This window comes from Tauraco erythrolophus, chromosome 11 (genome assembly GCF_009769465.1).
Source record: "Tauraco erythrolophus isolate bTauEry1 chromosome 11, bTauEry1.pri, whole genome shotgun sequence".
Classification (NCBI taxonomy): Eukaryota; Metazoa; Chordata; class Aves; order Musophagiformes; family Musophagidae; genus Tauraco; species Tauraco erythrolophus.
The window spans coordinates 22,341,465-22,360,895 of record NC_141475.1 but is presented as its reverse complement, the minus strand read 5'-3'; the positions used below and the strand labels follow the sequence as shown (position 1 = coordinate 22,360,895).

Below are 19,431 nucleotides of genomic sequence, written 5' to 3'. Positions count from 1 at the left end.
TGCATGCATTTAACAGTGTATAAAACAAGAGGCGAGAAGAGGTGTGAGCAGGAGCAGCACTGTGGCATGCTAGTAAAGGACAACAATAAAATATCTATCGGCCAGATCCTTTGCTAGTGGCAACTGGCCTCATTCCACTACAGTGGGGCGCTGCTGATGAACACCGGGTTGGGGGTCTCAGCCTGCGCGTCCAAGAGCGCTCCAAGTCAACAGATCTGACGTTCCTGCTGGACTGTGCTTCAAGCACCTGAAAGCCCTGGACCTGTGATACTGAAGCTCTGTTTTATCTATTTCTGAATATGTGATACTATGCTTAAGCAACTAGAATTACAACCAAAAGAGCTGATGATTGAGAAAGAGGAAAATGGCAATACCCTAGAACATGGCTGTGTGATTTTGCAGCTATGTCACAGAATTCCACCACAATTGTTTAGATTGGCTGAAAGAATCATCCAGTAAATTTCATGAAAATGAATAAACTGTCCATATTAAAATACAAAAGTACTATCAAGAATCACTTCTGACTTTCAGATTTAAATTCAGTGCAATTGACAAATGCATTGCTAAACGAAAAATGCAGCTTAAACATACTCAAAACATTTGTGTCTATTCCTGGGAGCACAGTTTAAAATTATTGCACAGAATTTTTTTTTTTATTTTTTTTTTTTTTCATTAAATGACAGAGGTCAGCCACAGTCATGGACCTCCAGCAATAAAAGCAGTATTTCAAGTGCCAGACACTCAATATATTAGGTTTCCTACATATTGTAACTCACAGGGCAATTGCTCTAAACATTTGTAATATGTTCCAAAACCCTACAAATAGCTGGCACCGAACCACCGTGGATGACTGTCTCTATGGATATGACTTTTCATTGGTTTTTAAATGCTGTATATGATAGTAGTATATTCCTGGGGTATATATAAAGAAGGTATTGTTGACTTCTCTTTACCACTGGCAAATTGCTACCCTACCTTAGCCAAACTCAGACTTGCTTCAAGTCGTGCTTATTCCATGGAAATAGCAGAAATCTACGCCTAAAGAACAATGGTTAAAATGACAAAGCTGCATTATCTCAATTAAATCAATTTATACCTAACTTAGGGGGGGCGGGGGGGGGGGGGGGAGGGGGAGAAAATAAAATGAAAAAAAAATAGATTAGAGACTAGCAATCATAAGCCACAAAATTATTTGTGATTGAAATAGTGTTATAAAACTGATAACTTCGCAAAGCTCTAATATAAACCATTCCTTAAGTAAAATGCCTGTGACATAAATTTGACAACCTCTCTTTTTATAAATTTACACTCTTGGAATCTTATGCAAGACATGATGCAACCTTTTTGACTACACGTACGCGTAAACACAACCTCATGCTCTCATTTACAAATAAAATCACTATCAGTATACTTTTAATCACATGAGCAGAAAAAGGTTTGCCATATACATCTGTCATTGTAAGAAAAATACTTGATATTGTAAACAGAGTAAAAGACACTATATAGTAGTGATTATTAAAAAAATAGCAGCTTACATCTACCCTATATTTGGAAAAAAATGTAGTCACAAGATACAATAAACTGCAGGATTGGAGCAGCAGGGGAATTAGTGCAAGTATTCATCTTTTAAATAAGCTGAATCACTGCTATTAAAATAAACTTGAAGCAAGTCCTCTGTTTAAGATTTTTTTTTTTTAAATCTAAGGTAGTAAACATTTTGCCTCTTAATGGCAGTGTTATCAAATATATGCCAAAGATTTTATTTTAATAAAGAAAAATTACATGAGATACTTTTAATACTGGAGTTTGGTTACAATTACACATCTAAGCTCCTACAAATAATGATGGGCAACTCTCAGAGAAGCTGTGGCATGAACCCTTGTCCAGAAAGATCTTAAACCTCTTAAACACGATCCCCCAGCTATACTTTGCTCCTTTTCACAATAGTGCACAATTTAACCATATTTTAGTTATGGTCTTAAAGCAACAGAAGATGCATTTTTTTTTCCTCTTCTTTCCTTTTTTTTTTTTTTTTTTTTTTTTTGCATCCCTGTTTTTTTCTTTTCCATATTTTTGTGCCCTTCTGTTCTTAAGTTTGGCAGAATTATGTCCCAAATAAGAAACTACTGCATTTCAGCCATGTCACCAGAAAATAAAACATAGCATTATACCCATTACTGTCATACTTTGTAGATGAGCAGGACATGAAATATCACGCCTCGAAGGACTTTTTTCTTCTCTCTCCATAATCCCTTTTCCACCCTCCCTCCATACACAAAATTGTGCTCTGGGAGCCACAAAATGTACCAAACATTATCAGGTTCAATCTATCTCTTCAAAGAATGCATCAAAATATGTTTCAAAGAAACGTTTTTTTCCAAGGTGAAAAAGTATAAACAAGGAACTAATTCACTCCCTTACTTCATGCATCCGTAAACTTAACCAAAACAAAACAGAAAACCCAATGTTTAAAAGCAAAGAAAAAACTACTGCTGCAGATTTCTGTAAGTCCATTTTCTCTGTACACACAAACTGCTCAACTACCGAGAAGGGAAACAAAAACACCCCACAATCCATTATCGTAACGGATTTACAGGGGGGAAGGGGTAATGAAGGCTGCCATTAGTATCTTCTGAATTTGGTATGTATATGGGTCTGCTCTTGTATACGGTATATTCTCTCTCTCTCGCTCTCTCTTCTGTTTTTCATATCCAAAACCTTTAAATGTTATTTTGGGGCACAGCAGATTCCAGCACTTGGTGAACAGGATTCACAAGCTGTGACAAAACTCTGTCATTCTCTTCAGGGTGTCATTTTTTTGTTCTCTCTTTTTTATATACAGTGTATGTATATATTTCTTTTACGTTTGGCTGTAGTGGACTGGCCATGGTTCAATTGGGACTATAGCAGTACATGGGTCAGGGACAGTCATTTTGGCTATGTACACATTCATAGTCGGTCCATGGCTTCCAACTAGTAGCGCTATTTCCGTAGGTCTAATACACAAACCTGTAAGAAAAAGAAATACGTATACAGAAATTGCACAATATTCCACATTTTTACAATTCTGTGTGAAATATCTGAATAAAACCTATGAAACAGACCGTGCAAGCTTCGTCTTTATCTCTTAACAATGGATGGGAAGAGGGTGGGAAGCACCCAGCCAGCCCTGCTAAGGGTACTGCTGCCTAATGAATCAGAACGTGAACAACTAGTTACTGTTCTAGTTCTGTCAGATATAGAACTCTACTAGTAAAACAGAGGCATACAAAAGCTATGCTTTTAGTCATCAAACAGTTCAAATGTGCCTCTGTTTGCTTAGTTATCAAAAGCTGTAAGTATATTTAAAAAAACGAGGGGATGAGGAGGGCTTTCACTAGCAAACGGTATAAACCGAAATAAAACCAACATTTTCAAAAGAGCCAAAACTAGATGAAAACTGATCTGTTGCAAGTACAATCAGCCTCCTGGGTCAAATTAACTGGAAGACTGGAAAGGTTACACAGCATGTATGTAAAAGGGTCATCCAGAGTGGAATGATAATTACTTTCTACTCAGGATATGACTTGAGCTTTTGTTCCTTTTATGATATTGTCTATACTTATAAAACTAAAATGATATGAAAGAACAATCAAAATTAATTCTCTAGAGTTTAGTCTACTTCAAATTCAGAACTTCCTATTTTCTGTTCTGAACTCTGACAAAGAGAACTCACCAGCATGGAGCATGCAGGACAGGAGGACGCTCTGGCACCTCTGTTAAGATACTACCTGAGACTTTGGACCACAAAGCCACCAGGATTGCTTTTTGCTGACACTTGTTACTTTAAGCTACAGTGCTTCAAAATACAATTCCTTTATCATTCCTATTTTATTCAAATTTTGCTTTTCCTTAGGCTCTCTTCTCCTTTCCTTTAAAACCATGGCAAAAGAGGCACAAGCAAAAAAACAACTATTGCACCTGCTATGAAGAATTGTGCATTAATATTTCACTGCAATATTTTGCAGGACAATGTCAGAAGAGCTAGGAGGTGATGCTACAATACACCACTATGAATTGATGGAGGGTGCATTCCTGATTAGTTAAACATACAATTTCATCCCCTGCTTCTTCTAAGCAATGGAAACAAACCGGTATTTACAAATAGCTCGTGTCATTTTTAAGAGCTTTTTCATTACGAGCATTCAGAAATTTGTACTTTGTTTTGCTGCTCTTTCTGTTGACTGCAATGCAGAAGATATTTAATTCCTATCCTGCCTTGCAGTCGTATCATCTACGCTGAACATTTTCACTGGAAAAGGGCAAAGAGGCAAAAATGAACTTGTTTCCAGACTATAATGAAAAGACCAGCCACAATGAATACATATCCATGGTAAGCCCCACAGGGACAGAAAATGTAAATTAGAGGCATCTTCACCATCTGAGATTTTCTGAGGGTTTAGAACAGTAATGCATTAAGATGGAATAAAGACACATTCTCCTTTTCAATTACAGCCCCCTTATATGTGAAAGTCTACATGTGAACCGGCCGTATTAAACTTCAGCTACAGAAGGAAACTGTCTCCACTGTTAGTCAAAAGATTTCCAAAAGATGCTTGTTGTTAGAACGTCAAACAAGTCAAGTTGCACTTACTGAACCGTCTGAAGCACTTGCTCCAACTTTGTCTCCTGCTGCATTCCAGCAAACCTCAAAAATCCCTCCTGTTCCCCGATAACTGTGAACTAGGGCACCTGTCTAAAAAGGGACAAAACACGTAATTAATATAACGAAATCCAAGTGAAAAAGTAAAACAAAAAGTACAACATATAAAGCTTCCGCACTGTGTTTAAAAGCTGAAATTCTCAGAGGAAATGGTCCAGATGAGACTTGTGGACAATCTCCGCGCTGTGTCAAAGGATGTGACAAACACAGTTACTGCATCTTGATCTCATGTTTGACAGGAAAACTGGGGATGGTCATCACTACTTCGAATCACAAAAGTGAACCTTTCAAAAATTCATATCCAATTGCTAGTAGCCAGAGATCACACCTTGTCTAACAACAAGGTCTTCAGACTTTCATTCACAATCAGATCATTTTCGCCAGAAATACAAAACAAGTTAATAGTTCCCTTTCTTAGAAAGTTATGTAGAAACATTTTGTTGTCATCATCATCTCTCACTTCCCAGTCTCTTGTTTCTTCAGTGAAATAGCTATCAGATCTGTACATCTGCATCCAGTCATCAATTTTCACAGCAAACCTATTTTATCAAGAGTTTAAAGCTCAGAGTTAAAGACAATGTTTGGATGCAACATGTTACTGGAGACACTTCGTTGAATATGTTTTGTTGGTGGTGGGTTTTTTGTTTGTTTTATTTCGGTGGTGTTTTGTTTGTTGGCCAGTCGGTTGGTTTTTTTGCTAAGTAAAGATAACCTAAAGACAATTATTACTTCACCATAGGCAAGTACTCAGAGAGAGAAATTAAATGCACACCCATTAACAGCAATAACCTTAGAACAAGGAGAATGCAGATCAGTGTGTTAGGAATGGCAAAGCTCTTTGTGGCCAAAACATGATGAAGCAACAGAGTTTGGAAGGGTGCTGATGGAAAAGACCAGAACACAAACTTCTAAACAGACAGAAGAGCTATACCTGTGTATTCCAGATGTGTACACATTTATCAAAGGAGCCACTGGCCAGGTACCTGCCATCAGGACTGAAAGCTACACTGTACACAGGTTCTTGATGTTTTGTCAGAGTATGAATACAAATTCCTCTGTCTACATCCCATAACCTAACCGTAGAATCAAAGGATGCACTGTCAAGGGAAAAAACACAGATTAGTTACATCTCAATTTGACATATTTTTGTTTCTAATATAAACACAATATGATAAAGTATCCTACATACTTCAACACATTCTGTGAACCTACATATATAAAGAGTGAGGTAAAAATAATGCTTAACAGGCGTTTAAAACCAGGATTAAATAGTACCTTGCTAACATGAGATTGGCATTGGGATTATTTGTTCCTGGTCCTGTGGGACTCCATTTGATAGTATAAATTTCTTTGTTGTGTGCTTGTAAGTCATGGACACAACTGTCTTGTTTCATACTCCAGATCTATGATAAAAACGGAAGAAAACACAAAGACATTTCGCACAATATTGTGCTAAAATACATTTTACATCTTTCTTTATTGTTTGCAGCCTGACTGCTACCTTTTAGGCCACTCAAAACATTTGCTATGACTTCTGAGTTTCTAGAGTAATTACGGCAAGTATTATTCCAGTACCCTCCCCATTCTTTGAGTTATAAGTACCTGATGGGGTTAATGAGTGATAAAGGTACTGTCTGTAGAAACCAATCCGCATGTGCTAACTACAAGCCCCTTGAAAAGTGCAGAGACAATAACAGATGCTAAAATGAGAAGAGCAATATATATGCTCATGTCTGAGCTGAAAAAATGTCACAGTCCTATTTTTAAATGAACTCCTTGCTACGCAGATCGAGTGAAATAAAGGGGTGGCAGTGAAATTCTCCATTTTCATAAAAAGCCATAGATGCACACAGCAGAAACTACGATGACGTTTTCCTGGCTTATTAGGATTTGCATTGCCAGGTGTTTGTTCCGTACTTCACACTGTTCCTTAGGACTCCAACTCCTGTATGATATCCTTTAACAAACAAAATAACTTTACTCTGTTAAGAATTTGCATTCCATACAGAAGTGTTTTTGGAAGGCTTTTATATATTTTCCTAAATGTGAAACTTGATACAGTAGTTAATAATCTGAATGTTTTTTTAAATGATATCTGGTTTAGTAGTGCTTTGAGCTCACCTTTTGGTAGAAAAAGCTAACAGAAGCATGTTTAAGCTCAACTGTATTTAAGATGCAATTGAGGTGTATGTTTGAATGAGTGATGCTTTTCAGAACTGGGGCCTCATTGAAGGGGAAATTGATTTTCAATGTGCAGACAGAATTAAGATTGCATTTCCAGTTTAAATTGATGGGACCAAAATCTAGCTTCTCTTCTCAAAACTAATACAGATGAAAAGAGTCCATATTAGCTGCCCTAGAGAATACCAAGTTGGCATCACAGGAGAGAAACATAAACAAACAAACAGATCAATCATTAGGCATCTTCCATATGCTTCAAAACCTGACATTCATTCCTAGTGCCATTGAAAAGTAAGTGATCCACAAGCGATTAGTGATGCGCAGACTTATCTACAAGCAATTGGTCTTCCAGTTAATCCCGAAAAAAAATGATAAAATTCTTTCCAGGACGGGCTGAATTCAAAACAGCAGTCAAGAAGTTAATTACCTGAGTTGCCTGGCCCACAAACGGTGACATGTTGCCAGTTGTCACCTCTCTACGCACTGAGATGAGGCAGCAACAGCTTGAGCTCTGGATCGGAATTCGTCTCACCTGACTTTCAGCTGTGTAAGTATTAAATATCTACCTCAAGCTGGCTATTTTGTCTCCATCCATCGCCAATGGAGAATGACTGATGCTCTCAGGGGTTTACTCATCACACTTGACTTAGGCACTTAACTTAGGAAAGGATGAATTGCTCTTCAGAGGTGCTAGACACTCTGTTGACTAAAGATGTCTAGACGTCGAGCTTTAGACTGGAGGCTTGATGCTTAAATGTTTATGTTTAGATAAGGTCATTTCCATTGCAAGTGCCTGACTGTGTGCCAGCACAGGAGGGGATATCTGGCTACTCATTCAGCCATTCCCTGACTCTGATTAAACAACAGTGAGCTAGATGGAAATAACTGTCCCAAGGGCTACTAGCAGGACAGTGCTGCCAACAGAAAAAAACATATCCTGAAACTCTACCAGACACAGTGCTAAAACACTCCCTAAATATAAAGCAGCGTAAGGGTAGTGGAAAAGCATCTGTAACATGGAAACAGCACCACCATGAACCACCTCACTTCTTCTAGCGCATCTAACCTGGTGGTATTATTGTATGGATCTCTAGCGCGCCTTGAAGTTATATGTGGAAGTTACAGTATCCTCTGCTGCATTCACAAGTTTGCCCCACATCTACAAGCAAGCATGTTGCTATGAATTATCTGAAGGAAAAGCGTAGGTGCAATTGAAAACTGTAGAATGACTCCTGATGAATTGGAAAAAAAACAAGGAGTACACACAGTCTCTTAAGAAACAATATATCAAAGATTTTAACTAGAAAGAAGGAAAAAACGGAAGAAAACCAGGAACAGAGGTAGTCACCGATTCCTGTATGTGTTACATGACATGCATTCCAACTCTTCCTTTTAACTAAAAGCCACCATCAAGCATGACAGCTTAATGATTAATGACCTGGTTCTGTAAACAGCTAAAAGCACCTAATAAATCATGCTCCAAGTCTCAGCGTGGCAGCCTGTAACAAGTTCTCTGGACCAAAGCTTGGCTCTGATTAACAAGGATTTGCTAGCATTGCCTAATCTTGTTATACTAAAAAAGAACAAATATTAGACGACACAGCAAGTACAGTGATACTGCTGGATTGCCCGAGCTAATGGTGCGCACTCCAGAGCCAGTGTGAGAATTCCCGTTACCTTCAGAGTCATGTCATCAGAGCAGGATGCCAGAAGATTACCAGTTGGATCCCATTTGATTGCATTTACTTCATTCTAAAATTGAACAGTGAGAGTAAGTTGGAGTCTTCACTTCCATTACAAATGACAGCTTACAAAAGATAAAGTTGGACAGCAGTTAGGAGTATTTTTATAACTGTCGGTATTTTAACATTTAATTTTCATTCCTAGCTTTGCCTTCAACAACAACAACTTTTTGCTACCTGCTCATCGCATTTTGCCACGCATGCTCTTACACGACACAGGCTGTGCACAGCAAAGTCTCAAAGCTACCATGCTTGTTCCTCTAAAGCTCAGTTTTGCCATGCCGTCCTGGCACTGATAAAGAAGGCTGTGCATGAATGAAAATTCTTCTAACAATGATAAAGACTACAGTTAGCACATGACCTTAACCACAACTACCTGCCTATGCATATCTACTGCCTATTGCCAAAGACCAGCCACTACACAAGTGCTGTATACTGTGTAGTATACTGGGCCCCCAGTCTCTTATTAATAAAAATACCGTATAGCAACCCTCAATTTTCCAGTACTTACTGTGTGACCCTGGAAGGTTTTGATGGGTCTATCTTGTCCTAGCTTACAGACGTGAATGCACATGTCTGTACTGCAAGAGGCAAATGTGTTGTTACTCTGCCAATCAACATCTAATGCTGGTGCTAAAAGAAAAAGAAAGATATTTAAAACTATGGTATGTATTCTGCAGGAGTTTGATTTGCAAATTTAGCATGCACCACCTTAGAACAAATGTCAACAGGAAGCAATCAATAATTTCACATCAGTTCTAAAGATAATCAAACACTATGAACAGTGAGAAATGCACCCAAAACCAGTCTTACACGAAGAAATGAAACAAAATTTAATAGAAGTCCTTAAAACTTGAAACATATCTGAAGTGAAACAGTTATACAGAAGATAGTGCAGCAAGACAACAAGCTGTAGTTGTCATCTATAAATAAACGTCAAGAGCCAGCACGAGGAACAGGTTCCCACAACTTAACACATCGTCATGCATGAGCTCATCTTCACTAAGTCCATGCCTGTGCTGATAGACGGCAGCCAGTGAGATGTAATGATTTATTTCCTTTAATTCCAGCATTATAAGGTGTGGTAACTTGAAGCTTAATCATGGGCGACATATTCCATTTGATCAAGCCAAGACACTTACGGCAGACAGCACACAGAGTAGATCAAGAACTGATGTTTTTGATTGTTGTCATGCCACTGAAAACGTGGCGCGAGAGGAACACAAAAGTGGAAACGAGGCATGTTTCTTAAAGGCCCTTCAATGACATGTTCATCATCCTCTCTATTCTGTTTTCCAGCTGATTCTGGCAGGCTTGCCCAGCGTGCAGCCCACAAAGCAATTTGTCTGACCTCCTGAGAGGCTGCGCTCTCATCCCAGCTGGCCAGCGAGCAGCCTTTCAGCTGGTTTGTGGCCAAACAAATTGGGGACAGCACAGCAGGCGGCGCAGAACAATGGGATGCGGAGCTGTGATTACTGTAGCAGGAAGATGACAAATGCCATCCTTAGCTGACAAACACCAATCCTTCGTGGCCCACCCACTTGATTTGTCTGCCACTGTACTACAGAAAGTCGGTAGTATTTGGATTATCTCTTATGACTTTCATAGAACTGCAAAAAAAATTGTAAGTTAAAAAGTTATAAAATCAGAACAATTCTAACTTTGTTTGCATTTCCAAAATTCGTAAGACTCCAAATATGGCAGACAGTGTCCAACGACTGCCTGTAAGACTTGAAAAAGGTGTATATAAGCTCCATAAACTTCAGATTTACTGATTTATTTATTTTTTAAATAAATAACACTTTTTTTGTCTTTTTGGATGACAATTATGAACGATCAAATCCAGACTTACCAGAATGAAAAGGAAACTGCTGCTTGGCTTCGCCAGTGTGGGCATCCCAAATAATTGTGGTCTGTATTAAACAGATAAATAAACAAACTTGTACAATTGCTAATTTCTCCACAACTACCACCATTCACATGTACCAGACTACCCTGTCTGCTCTCCGTAGCCCAAACCTGCTTCCAGTTATATATTTCTAGTGTTCTAACCCAGTACTAAAGGAAATGGTAGTAGATGTGCAAACAACTGTAGAAAACTTTAGTATGTTGTAATATTAGAAAGGTGTTTAATCCTAACATTTCGGGGTCTGGAGGGAAGAAAGGGGTTGTGGGCTTTTTCATAAATAAAAGTTAAACAGATTTATCTCCTTAGTCTTATTTATATTCTTCTAATCCACTCCACACACCTATTTTAATTTCAAATACTTGTATATTCAAATTGTGATTTCAAATACTCCTTTGTTCCTAAGGAGATCTTTATTTAAACAATTAGTCACATACTTAAGAATCTGAAATATTTAAGGGTGAAATTTTGTTCTGAGCTGTTCTCTGCCAATACTTCTGATAAAAGAAATCTTACATGACAAAATTAATGTTTTATAATCACTATATTACATGCCAATATTCCTGACCTACCTCAACAATCAATGAAAGTTTTGACACTGAAATCAGTGGAAGCATGAACTGATCACGCAAATTATTTATGGAAAAGAAGCATAAGGTTGGGTCAATCTTTCTGGCAATGCAGAGTATTTTTTCAAAGCGTAATCTCAGTTGCTTTGTCCAAGGAGTTTTATTGACCGAAACCAAACTCCTACCTCCTCCAGAACACTTTTCTGTGAATCAGAGCTGTACCTACGCATAGATTTAAAAACTGGCATAAGCCACCACAGCTGCCAAAATAAGAAACCCATTCTTTCCATGCTCTGAATGTTTACTTTTCCTTCCATTGTGCCAGCACAAGCATTTGTAAAGCCGGGCACTAAAGCGAACCAGGTTAAATGCGTACAGGAAAAAACAGCAATATAAGTAAAGGAGTAAATCTACAACTTCACAGTGACACTGGTGGTTTTAAGCATTGCAGGCCTGTGGACTTACTGAGCTTGCAGTTTGCCAGTGTCACTAAGAGAAGCCTGTGTTCACTTCTGCACCTTGAATCAGTTACAGGGGAAAAACTAAACTCTTCTTACTCTTTGAATTTGTCTTACGTCTATTCTTCATCACTACGTGCCCTTCCTACCATTCATAAAATCTCACACACTAACAACAGCCTGGAATTTAAAGACCTGTGAGTCTTTAAGCTTGTTTAGAGATGTGAAATAAAACATAGTTAAACAATGAGCTTCATGGCATTACACTACTAGCACCTCCCCAGTCAGATATATTGACTTTTGTTATGTTCCAGCTCTAACCTTTTTAATCATTCCCAGGCTTGATTGATACCCAAATCAGCCTGAACACATTCCTCCAATACGATTTTTTTTCTGAGGCTTTGCATAACATGCTTCACTAAAGTTTACATGATTCGGTTTTACAAAGGTTTAATGTTTCTGCATTCAATGCACTTACTTTCCAACTTACACTAACCTAATAGGAAAGAGATCCGGGGACACTGAAATCTCAAAATATCTCAATAAACTACTATAAAACACAACAAAACACAGCTAGCATAACAAGTTCTTTGTAAGTACGTATTTATACGTCCCATTCCTTTAGTTTAATTTACTTACTTTCTATAGCTTTGCTTACAATTAGGTTATAACGGTGAAGGAAAGAATTTTAATTTTACCAAAGATTATCTCACCTTGTCCACTCCTGCACTTAAAATGAAGTTTCCTTTCTTGTTCCATTTTAACGCAAATATAGGACCTTTATGTTGCCCTAAGGTGCTGGCAAGATTACCTGAAAATTTATATTGATATGAATACATTAAAAAAAATAAAAAACTATGCTGTGAGCCACAATACAGGAAAATGCGGTGTAAATTAAAAGCACTTCACTTACCATCTTTAGTCCATATCCTTGCAAAGCCATCGTAAGACCCAGTTGCTAGAAGTGTACCTTCACTCTGCCAGCAAAAAGGTTATTTAATTTATTTATTTTTACTGTATAACTCAAAGCTAAAGAGCACAAAGCAAATTTCAGGTAGAATACATCTGCATAAGATTTACGGTACTTATTCCATCGACTACAGCTTATTAAGCTTCTTGTCCCTGAAGTACAAGACAATAAATTACAACACAACTCCAGAAATCAAAATATTTCACAAGCCATAGCGGAGGATGCACACTTGCTGTCACTTAAAATCTGACTTTGCAAAATTATAGGTACAATTTTTTCTGATTATTTCGAGCACTGCCATTTCTACTTACGTTCCAATCCAGCGATGTCACATCTTTGTTGCTGGGTACATCCTGCCCTCCTTCTCGTATACAGTGTCGAAGTACCAGCTGCGTAGAGCCGCTTGTGCTGTTTTCACTGAGGTTCCATATCCGTGCTGTCGAATCTCCGGATCTACGGAACAGTTCATCAGAATGTAACCCCTCCTCTCAATTAATTCCATTTTAAAAGCTATTCCTTTCAAGACGGCAAATGTTGTGGAATTTGATGTAGGGGGCATTGGGGTGAGTGTTATTTTAACTTGTTAGCGGTACAGAAGCATGCCAATGAACACCGATATTAGGTACACACATGGTTAATGCACATACCCTGAGGCCAAAAGGTCACTAACGGGATTCCAGGCACAGATGAATACTTCAGATTCATGGCCACGCAACACCACTGCCTTGTTGGGAGGGATTTCAACATCTCCATCTACTTCCATCATATCTGTGTGATTATCTACATTATGGGAAACAACAGTAGAGAGAAGTCGATTTCAATATTTTGGGACGATACATTGTTAACTACTGTACGGTTCATATTCTTCTGGTCTGAACATAAAAATTAATTCACAATTTACAAGGATCAAAATTTGACAGAGCTGTAATGTTCCTTTATTTTCCCAGTTCCAATTCATGAAGTACTATAAACAGATGGGGAGTTTCAAAAATACTAGAAAGCTCTTAGCCCTTCTAAACTTCAGCATCCAAATGGATTTAATTTTAAAACTTCAAAATTGAGGCCAAAAGTTAATCTTTTGCAATGCTGAAAAATAAACACTGATGTTAAAAAGTACTCTCAGTTTTTCAGGCACTATACTCCATAGTACAGTGTGTTACGAGTCTATCTTGTGCTTCAAAAATACAATTACGACGCATTCGTTTTCAAAAACGTCTCCTTTCACCAACTGCAGTCAAACAGTTTTAAAATCTATATCTCAAACAGTTCATTTATAAAATAGCTTTAATTAATAGAATAACATTTGGTGATATGGTAAACTGATAACAGAGCTTTTTTAACTGCATCAGTAATTACCGTGGAATTGTGGCAATACATAGCTTTCTGCGTGGAAGTGATGTTGAATCCATATTGTTCTGTAAAACATACTGGGGGTAATTCAACTGACAAAACAGTTTTCTTGGCAGCTATGATCAATCATTTTCTATTATTAAAAATAAATTCACACTGAGTATAGACGCAGAATACAAAAAATGCTGAACAGTTCACCTGCTCCATATTTATTCATAGTGGTTAAACAAACCATTTCCCATCTATTGCTTATTTTAACATTAAGGGTTTCTGTCACTGTTTGTATGTGTGAGAAAACAGAAAAGCGTATTAAAACACGCATATTTTTAAGAAAAAGCACTATATAAAACATTGCTTCAATTAAAGAGAATCAATGCCAGTATAATTTGGTGTACCAGCCAGTAGGGGTTGCTGGTATATCACATTTAACAGTGGCTGAGATCTGAAGTTTATGCTTACTTCATCCAGTTCACAGTTAAAAAGTAAATATTCTTTTGAGATTTTTAAATGGGAGCGTCAAAGTAGAGAGCTTATTTGTTTAAGCCAAAGATTACGTTTCCAGTTTATTTATCATATATAATAATGAAAAAAAACTAGTAAAATCCATCTGTAAAATGCAAAACTTGCACATGGCTTGCTATGAGTATTCTCTAAAAAATGTCTTTTTTTCAGGTGCTTTTACAGCAAAAACTATAACTCCCCCTCTCAAATGTGTAATTCAGACTTTCAGAAGCATATTTTTGAAATCACATTTTAATGCCTGACCTGAACTTTTCTATACTAAGCCCGATTGTAAGGTATGTTCCCTTGACTAGTGATGACAAATAAAACTCACTTGTTTCACCAATCACAACCGAAACGGAACAAATGAATAAACCAAAACCGCAAGCAGTTGCATCGAATAACTTGGAAGAGCAAATCATGAAAACTGATACTGATAAAGGAGACAAATGACACAGGATTTGTCTCAGCAACCATCATGATTTCAGCATGACAAGGAAGCCTGTCCTTCAGAGCACCGGTTACAGCTCTCTGATTCATGGGGTTAGCAGAACCTGCCAGCAGCAGTTTGCGGAGTTTCACAAGCGATGCTCAGTTTTAACCAGCTGCGGATTAGCAGACTCTTCTCCTTATTCCTTGTACAGGGGCCAAAGCTAAGGAAATGCAGGCTTTAAAGAGCTGACTTTTTTTTGTTTTGGTTTGGTTTTTTTTCCTCTTTATGCAAGAGCTCTCAGAGGGTCCTTGTGAAAAACCTTCAGATGACGGGAAAGGAGCAGTACTGGAAGTGAGATTGGTCAAAGCAATATTGCAAATTAATGAACTCAGTTTGCATCTCCTCCTGCAATTCCAAATATCAAACTGTGCACAGTCAAAGGTGAGACACTACCTGTGGAAGTACCACCTACGACAAAGGTATTCTCTGCAAGCTGAAGGGTTACTAGTACCTCTACACATCACATATACCTCATCATCTACTAGCTTGTACTACGAGCTCGTACTACAACACATGACAAGGAAACGACATTAACGTAGGTTAAGGTCATTTCTGTCTCAACTTACTTGCTATAGTATGTGCTCCATTCTCTTCTCCATTTGCGGTATTTTCTCCATTTTTCGCTGATCCCTGTTGGTTAGTGGCAGCTGCAGCCGCGGCAGCTGCTGCCTGCTGTTGTGCAAGTTTATCTCTGTAGGCCTGTTGTCTGGTCTGTACCACATCAGGCATTACTGCATCTATCAGTGAGAGAGACTCTATCGGCCTACCATCAAACAAGGTACCATCCTAAATTATGGCAGAGGGAGAAAACAAACAAACAAAAAAGACAACACCAAGTACAAATTAACTTTATGGGCAAAAATTCCAAAGAAAACTAAAGCAAAAGTTTTGATTTAATATCATAAAAGAGTTTACAAATGGTACTGGAAATGATCTACTATCATTGTTGCCGTTAGGATTGGAATTTTAGTCTAAGTTAAGTGGACACCATAAATACACCAAAAAAAGCCACCGCAGGCCTCTGGCAGAGCTTCTGGAATCAAAACTTTTACGCTTTGAGCTTGCTAAATCATCTGCTAAAGCAAAAAATCCTGTAAGCCATCTATGAATATGATTTCAAACATGAGTGGCTGCGACAAAATCTAATGGTTTGTTTGAAGAGCTGCAACCATTGCAAGTCGGGTCACTGGCTTGTGAAGTTATTCTATCTTATTAGACTAATACTTTCCATAAACATTATCTGGAGAGTTGACTAGTTTTCTTCCTTTTTTTAAACAGTGCTGGCATGCTTTCAAACAACAAGGAAGAATTTTATCCTGAAATGGACAAGACCCAGTTAAAAATACCCGCATACATATGCTAGGGCTTTGTAAGGATCTATTTTTAGGAGCTAGAAGGATTCCTTGTGATAAATATAGGGTCTCCTTCTTCTATTCCGATCACTTGCTTTATTTTTCTGAGGCTTCCTAAGGGAAAAGATTTGCTTCACTGGGACTGTGAAAACTACACATAAACAGAAGATGTAAAGGAGACTGGAAAGAGCAGAATTAGCGAAAAAAATGGTTTCCTTCTGTAACATAACTGACACATACAAAGGCTGCTAACCTCCAGGCATAAATGAGAATGGAAATTGAGGGTGAGTATCCGCAGCATCGGGCAGGAAGATACATAGCTTTCTGTACTGCTGGAATAACCGTTTAAACATCAAATTTAATAGATCCTGCTCAAGATGAATTAGCCAGCAGAGGCAAAAAGCAAACTGGCATATACCTTCATCCTTCCTGCCACGAACTGAAACCCTCTCTCTATTTGGAAACCTCGCCTTTGGGCTCTCATTATTTCATTATAATGACACATCACCCACACGAGAGCTGCATAGTGCTCTCCCACCTCACTAGTGCAAGTCTACCAACAACCAAAATTAAGAGGTTACTTGTCTCAATGATTATTGTATTGCACTTCTCTGGATTTACTACAACATTATATTAGGGTAAAAACTCTACAGGCAACGGACCTTTAAGCAATGAGCCAGAACACCATGCCTGGTGTTGTGTGGCTGCACTGGGCAGAACCCTACCCAGTTATGTCACTCCATTCTGGTTCCACCACTGGAGTCATGGTGAACACCAGCAGTAAGGAATCTGAAGTAAAAGTAAATAAATAGGATACAAGAAAGTTAAGAAAGAATACTAACATTCAAACTTACTGCAAGCAAGGACATAATGTTCCTGTAGGCGGAGCATCCTTACCTCATTAATACTGACTTCTGCCTCTACATACTGCAGACCTTTCTGGATGATGGAAATCAAAGCAGCTGGTGGCACCAGAGCACCATTTATATTCGACTGGCTGATATGGCTCTCTATACCGAAGGTAAATGCTGAATGGGAAAACCCTAAAGACAAGGCAAAAACATCAGAATTGATCTACAGATAGGCAATGCTACTTGCCATACTACTGTAAGACCTTCTGTTTACAAATCTAAGCAACTTAAACAAAGTTATAGCATGCTTACGAACTAAAAAATCTCATAAAAACATCTCTGTTGCTTTCCTTTTATATGTTTCTAGTTTAAAAGTACAAAAAGACAAAAACTAAGTTTATATATAAACACAGCAATTATTAATTATGGTATCATTGGCAAACCATTTGTGCATGGGTAAATATAAAAATACAAAATACACAAAACACAATAGTATTTACATACATTTATATATTCTAAAACTATATATATAGTATCATATATAGTATTTAATAAAGTATATATCTCCAAGACACCAAGACTCACTTCTTGATTTTACTCACTGATATGTTACCCATGAAAGTGAAACGGATCTGTAGACAGAACGGAATTCACTTTGTGATACAGTGCTGTCATAAATGTGTATGTTTTGGCACTTAGAACTACATCAGTATTGCACACTGGTTAAGAAGTGGCAAGCATGTTATGGTGCAGCACTGGCAGGTGCTTGCTATTTATCTGATTGCCCTGAAAAGGTGAATTTCACCTAGAGAAAAATAGTTGTTTCAGCCAATTAACTTTACTGCCACATAATTTTTTCTTAAATTACTGATTTTTTTTTTTTTTTTTCCCTGTCAGGTAACTAGAAAGCTGCCTGCAAATTTTCAGATGAAGATAAAGCCTTTTTGTAAGTTTGGCTTCTGTGACAAAAACAATCCGCATTTGGAATAAGAAGTTTATGCTTTCCTCTGTCAAGCAGAGACTGAAAAACTGTCATCCATCATTGCTTCTGGTGCTTCTCTGTCTCAATTTGAGAAGTCCATGAGCAGTGGACTTAAGCAGTAGACACGTGTTGCATCAGTTAAATGCGTTTTCAAGAAGCGTCAAGTTTGTTTTCAAGTTTGAAAATATTCATCTGTCTTTTGCTCTTCCTCCTAAGAAGCAGGAGGCTTTGGCTAGCCTGACACTGAAGTACAAAACTCTCCAAGGGATTGCACGGTCCCTGTCCTGCAGGGAGGGACGATTTTGATAACCCAAGAGTCATTCCCGTAAAAAGAGATCTGTTCATCTGTATTTAGATTCAAATGATACGAGTCGTATGGTCACAGTTGCCACTTCTTCGTTTGAAATACAGCAACATCTGCCCTCCTACAGTCACATTCAGGCAAGGAATTTAGCCACGAAGACCAGCTCGCAAGATCACCATCACTCCAAGACAGAACAGGAAAAACAGTATTGTGGTGGTCATTCTTTTTTCTTCTTCAAGTAGCCCCAAAGAAAATGGTGCGATGTGTCGTCACCGCCCTGTAGATAAAAGCGATCTCCAGGAAAACGCATTTCTAGCAATCAAGAGAGTCCTAAGTTGGTTGACTGCCATCTGAAAACTTCAAATGACTAAATCTGATTAAGTTACTGAAGGTAACTTGGCAGGAATTCGTTCTCTTGTTGAGAAGAAACACCAAGGAACAGTTCAGACAGAAGCACATGCCTACTGGCAAAATAGTTAAATGAGTCTGTGTTTGCTAAAGCCAGTTGCAGATGAATACCAAATAAATTATACATTGTTTAACAACCAGAAGTATAAAAACCTCACCTGACTCTTGCAAGTATCTATATACCAGGAAGTTAACCTCATCACTGCTTATACTCATCTTTATTCCCAGTTAAACCATGAGGTCACAACAAAGGACACAACCCTGAAAATAAAAAAGTAGGTCAATTAAATATTTTTAGTACCTAATACGTATTTCTCAACAAATGCTGTATTTATAAAGTAGCTCCCTGGCAGCATAGACAATGGTTTTATTTTATAATGCAAATAAGTCTACTGTAGTCATTAAAAAGTCATTTGTCTTACCACAACATAAAGGTCAGTAAATTAAATATTGAAGGGCCGGATTCTCAAATGATGCAAATTGCTACAGACTGAGGAACTGTTCCACTTAATATCATTATTAAAAAGGCCTCATTTCACAGTTGGTTTTTTTTTAAATAATCAAATGAGTTTCATCTGATCAACATTACTGCTATGGAACACATGTTTCAAAGTGTAGATTTCTCTCTGCCTGGCTAACGAAGACCAGGAACTTGCAAGGCA

At 37.9% G+C, this 19,431-nt stretch overlaps 1 protein-coding gene across 2 annotated transcripts; it reads right to left on the bottom strand.

The window, feature by feature from the left end:
* Window positions 1–2,795: 2,795 nt before the first annotated feature.
* Window positions 2,796–19,017, bottom strand: TBL1XR1 (TBL1X/Y related 1). Of its 2 annotated transcripts, none has more exons than XM_086618174.1 (14): window positions 18,928–19,017; window positions 17,122–17,267; window positions 15,439–15,658; window positions 13,176–13,326; window positions 12,840–12,981; window positions 12,472–12,535; window positions 12,272–12,369; window positions 10,478–10,538; window positions 9,137–9,258; window positions 8,561–8,635; window positions 5,978–6,105; window positions 5,634–5,799; window positions 4,634–4,735; window positions 2,796–3,009 (listed from the first exon to the last, which is right to left on the bottom strand). In XM_086618174.1, the coding sequence occupies exons 1-14, from the start codon at window positions 18,983–18,985 to the stop codon at window positions 2,983–2,985; spliced, it is 1,560 nt and encodes a 519-aa protein (XP_086474300.1). In that variant the 5' UTR covers window positions 18,986–19,017; the 3' UTR covers window positions 2,796–2,982. The 2 variants fall into 2 exon arrangements, with proteins under 2 accessions (XP_086474300.1, XP_009983482.2); XM_009985180.2 differs by having other exon boundaries at window positions 13,176–13,308.
* Window positions 19,018–19,431: the final 414 nt, after the last annotated feature.

Coding starts and splice junctions, on each gene's coding strand:
- TBL1XR1 (XM_086618174.1), bottom strand. CDS start 18,985: ATGAGTATAAGCAGTGATGAGGTTAACTTCCTGGTATATAGATACTTG. Junction 17,268..18,927: donor TAGATACTTGCAAGAGTCAG/GTGAGGTTTTTA, acceptor CCTTGTCTTTAG/GGTTTTCCCATTCAGCATTT. Junction 3,010..4,633: donor CAAGTGCTTCAGACGGTTCA/GTAAGTGCAACT, acceptor TTTTTCTTACAG/GTTTGTGTATTAGACCTACG.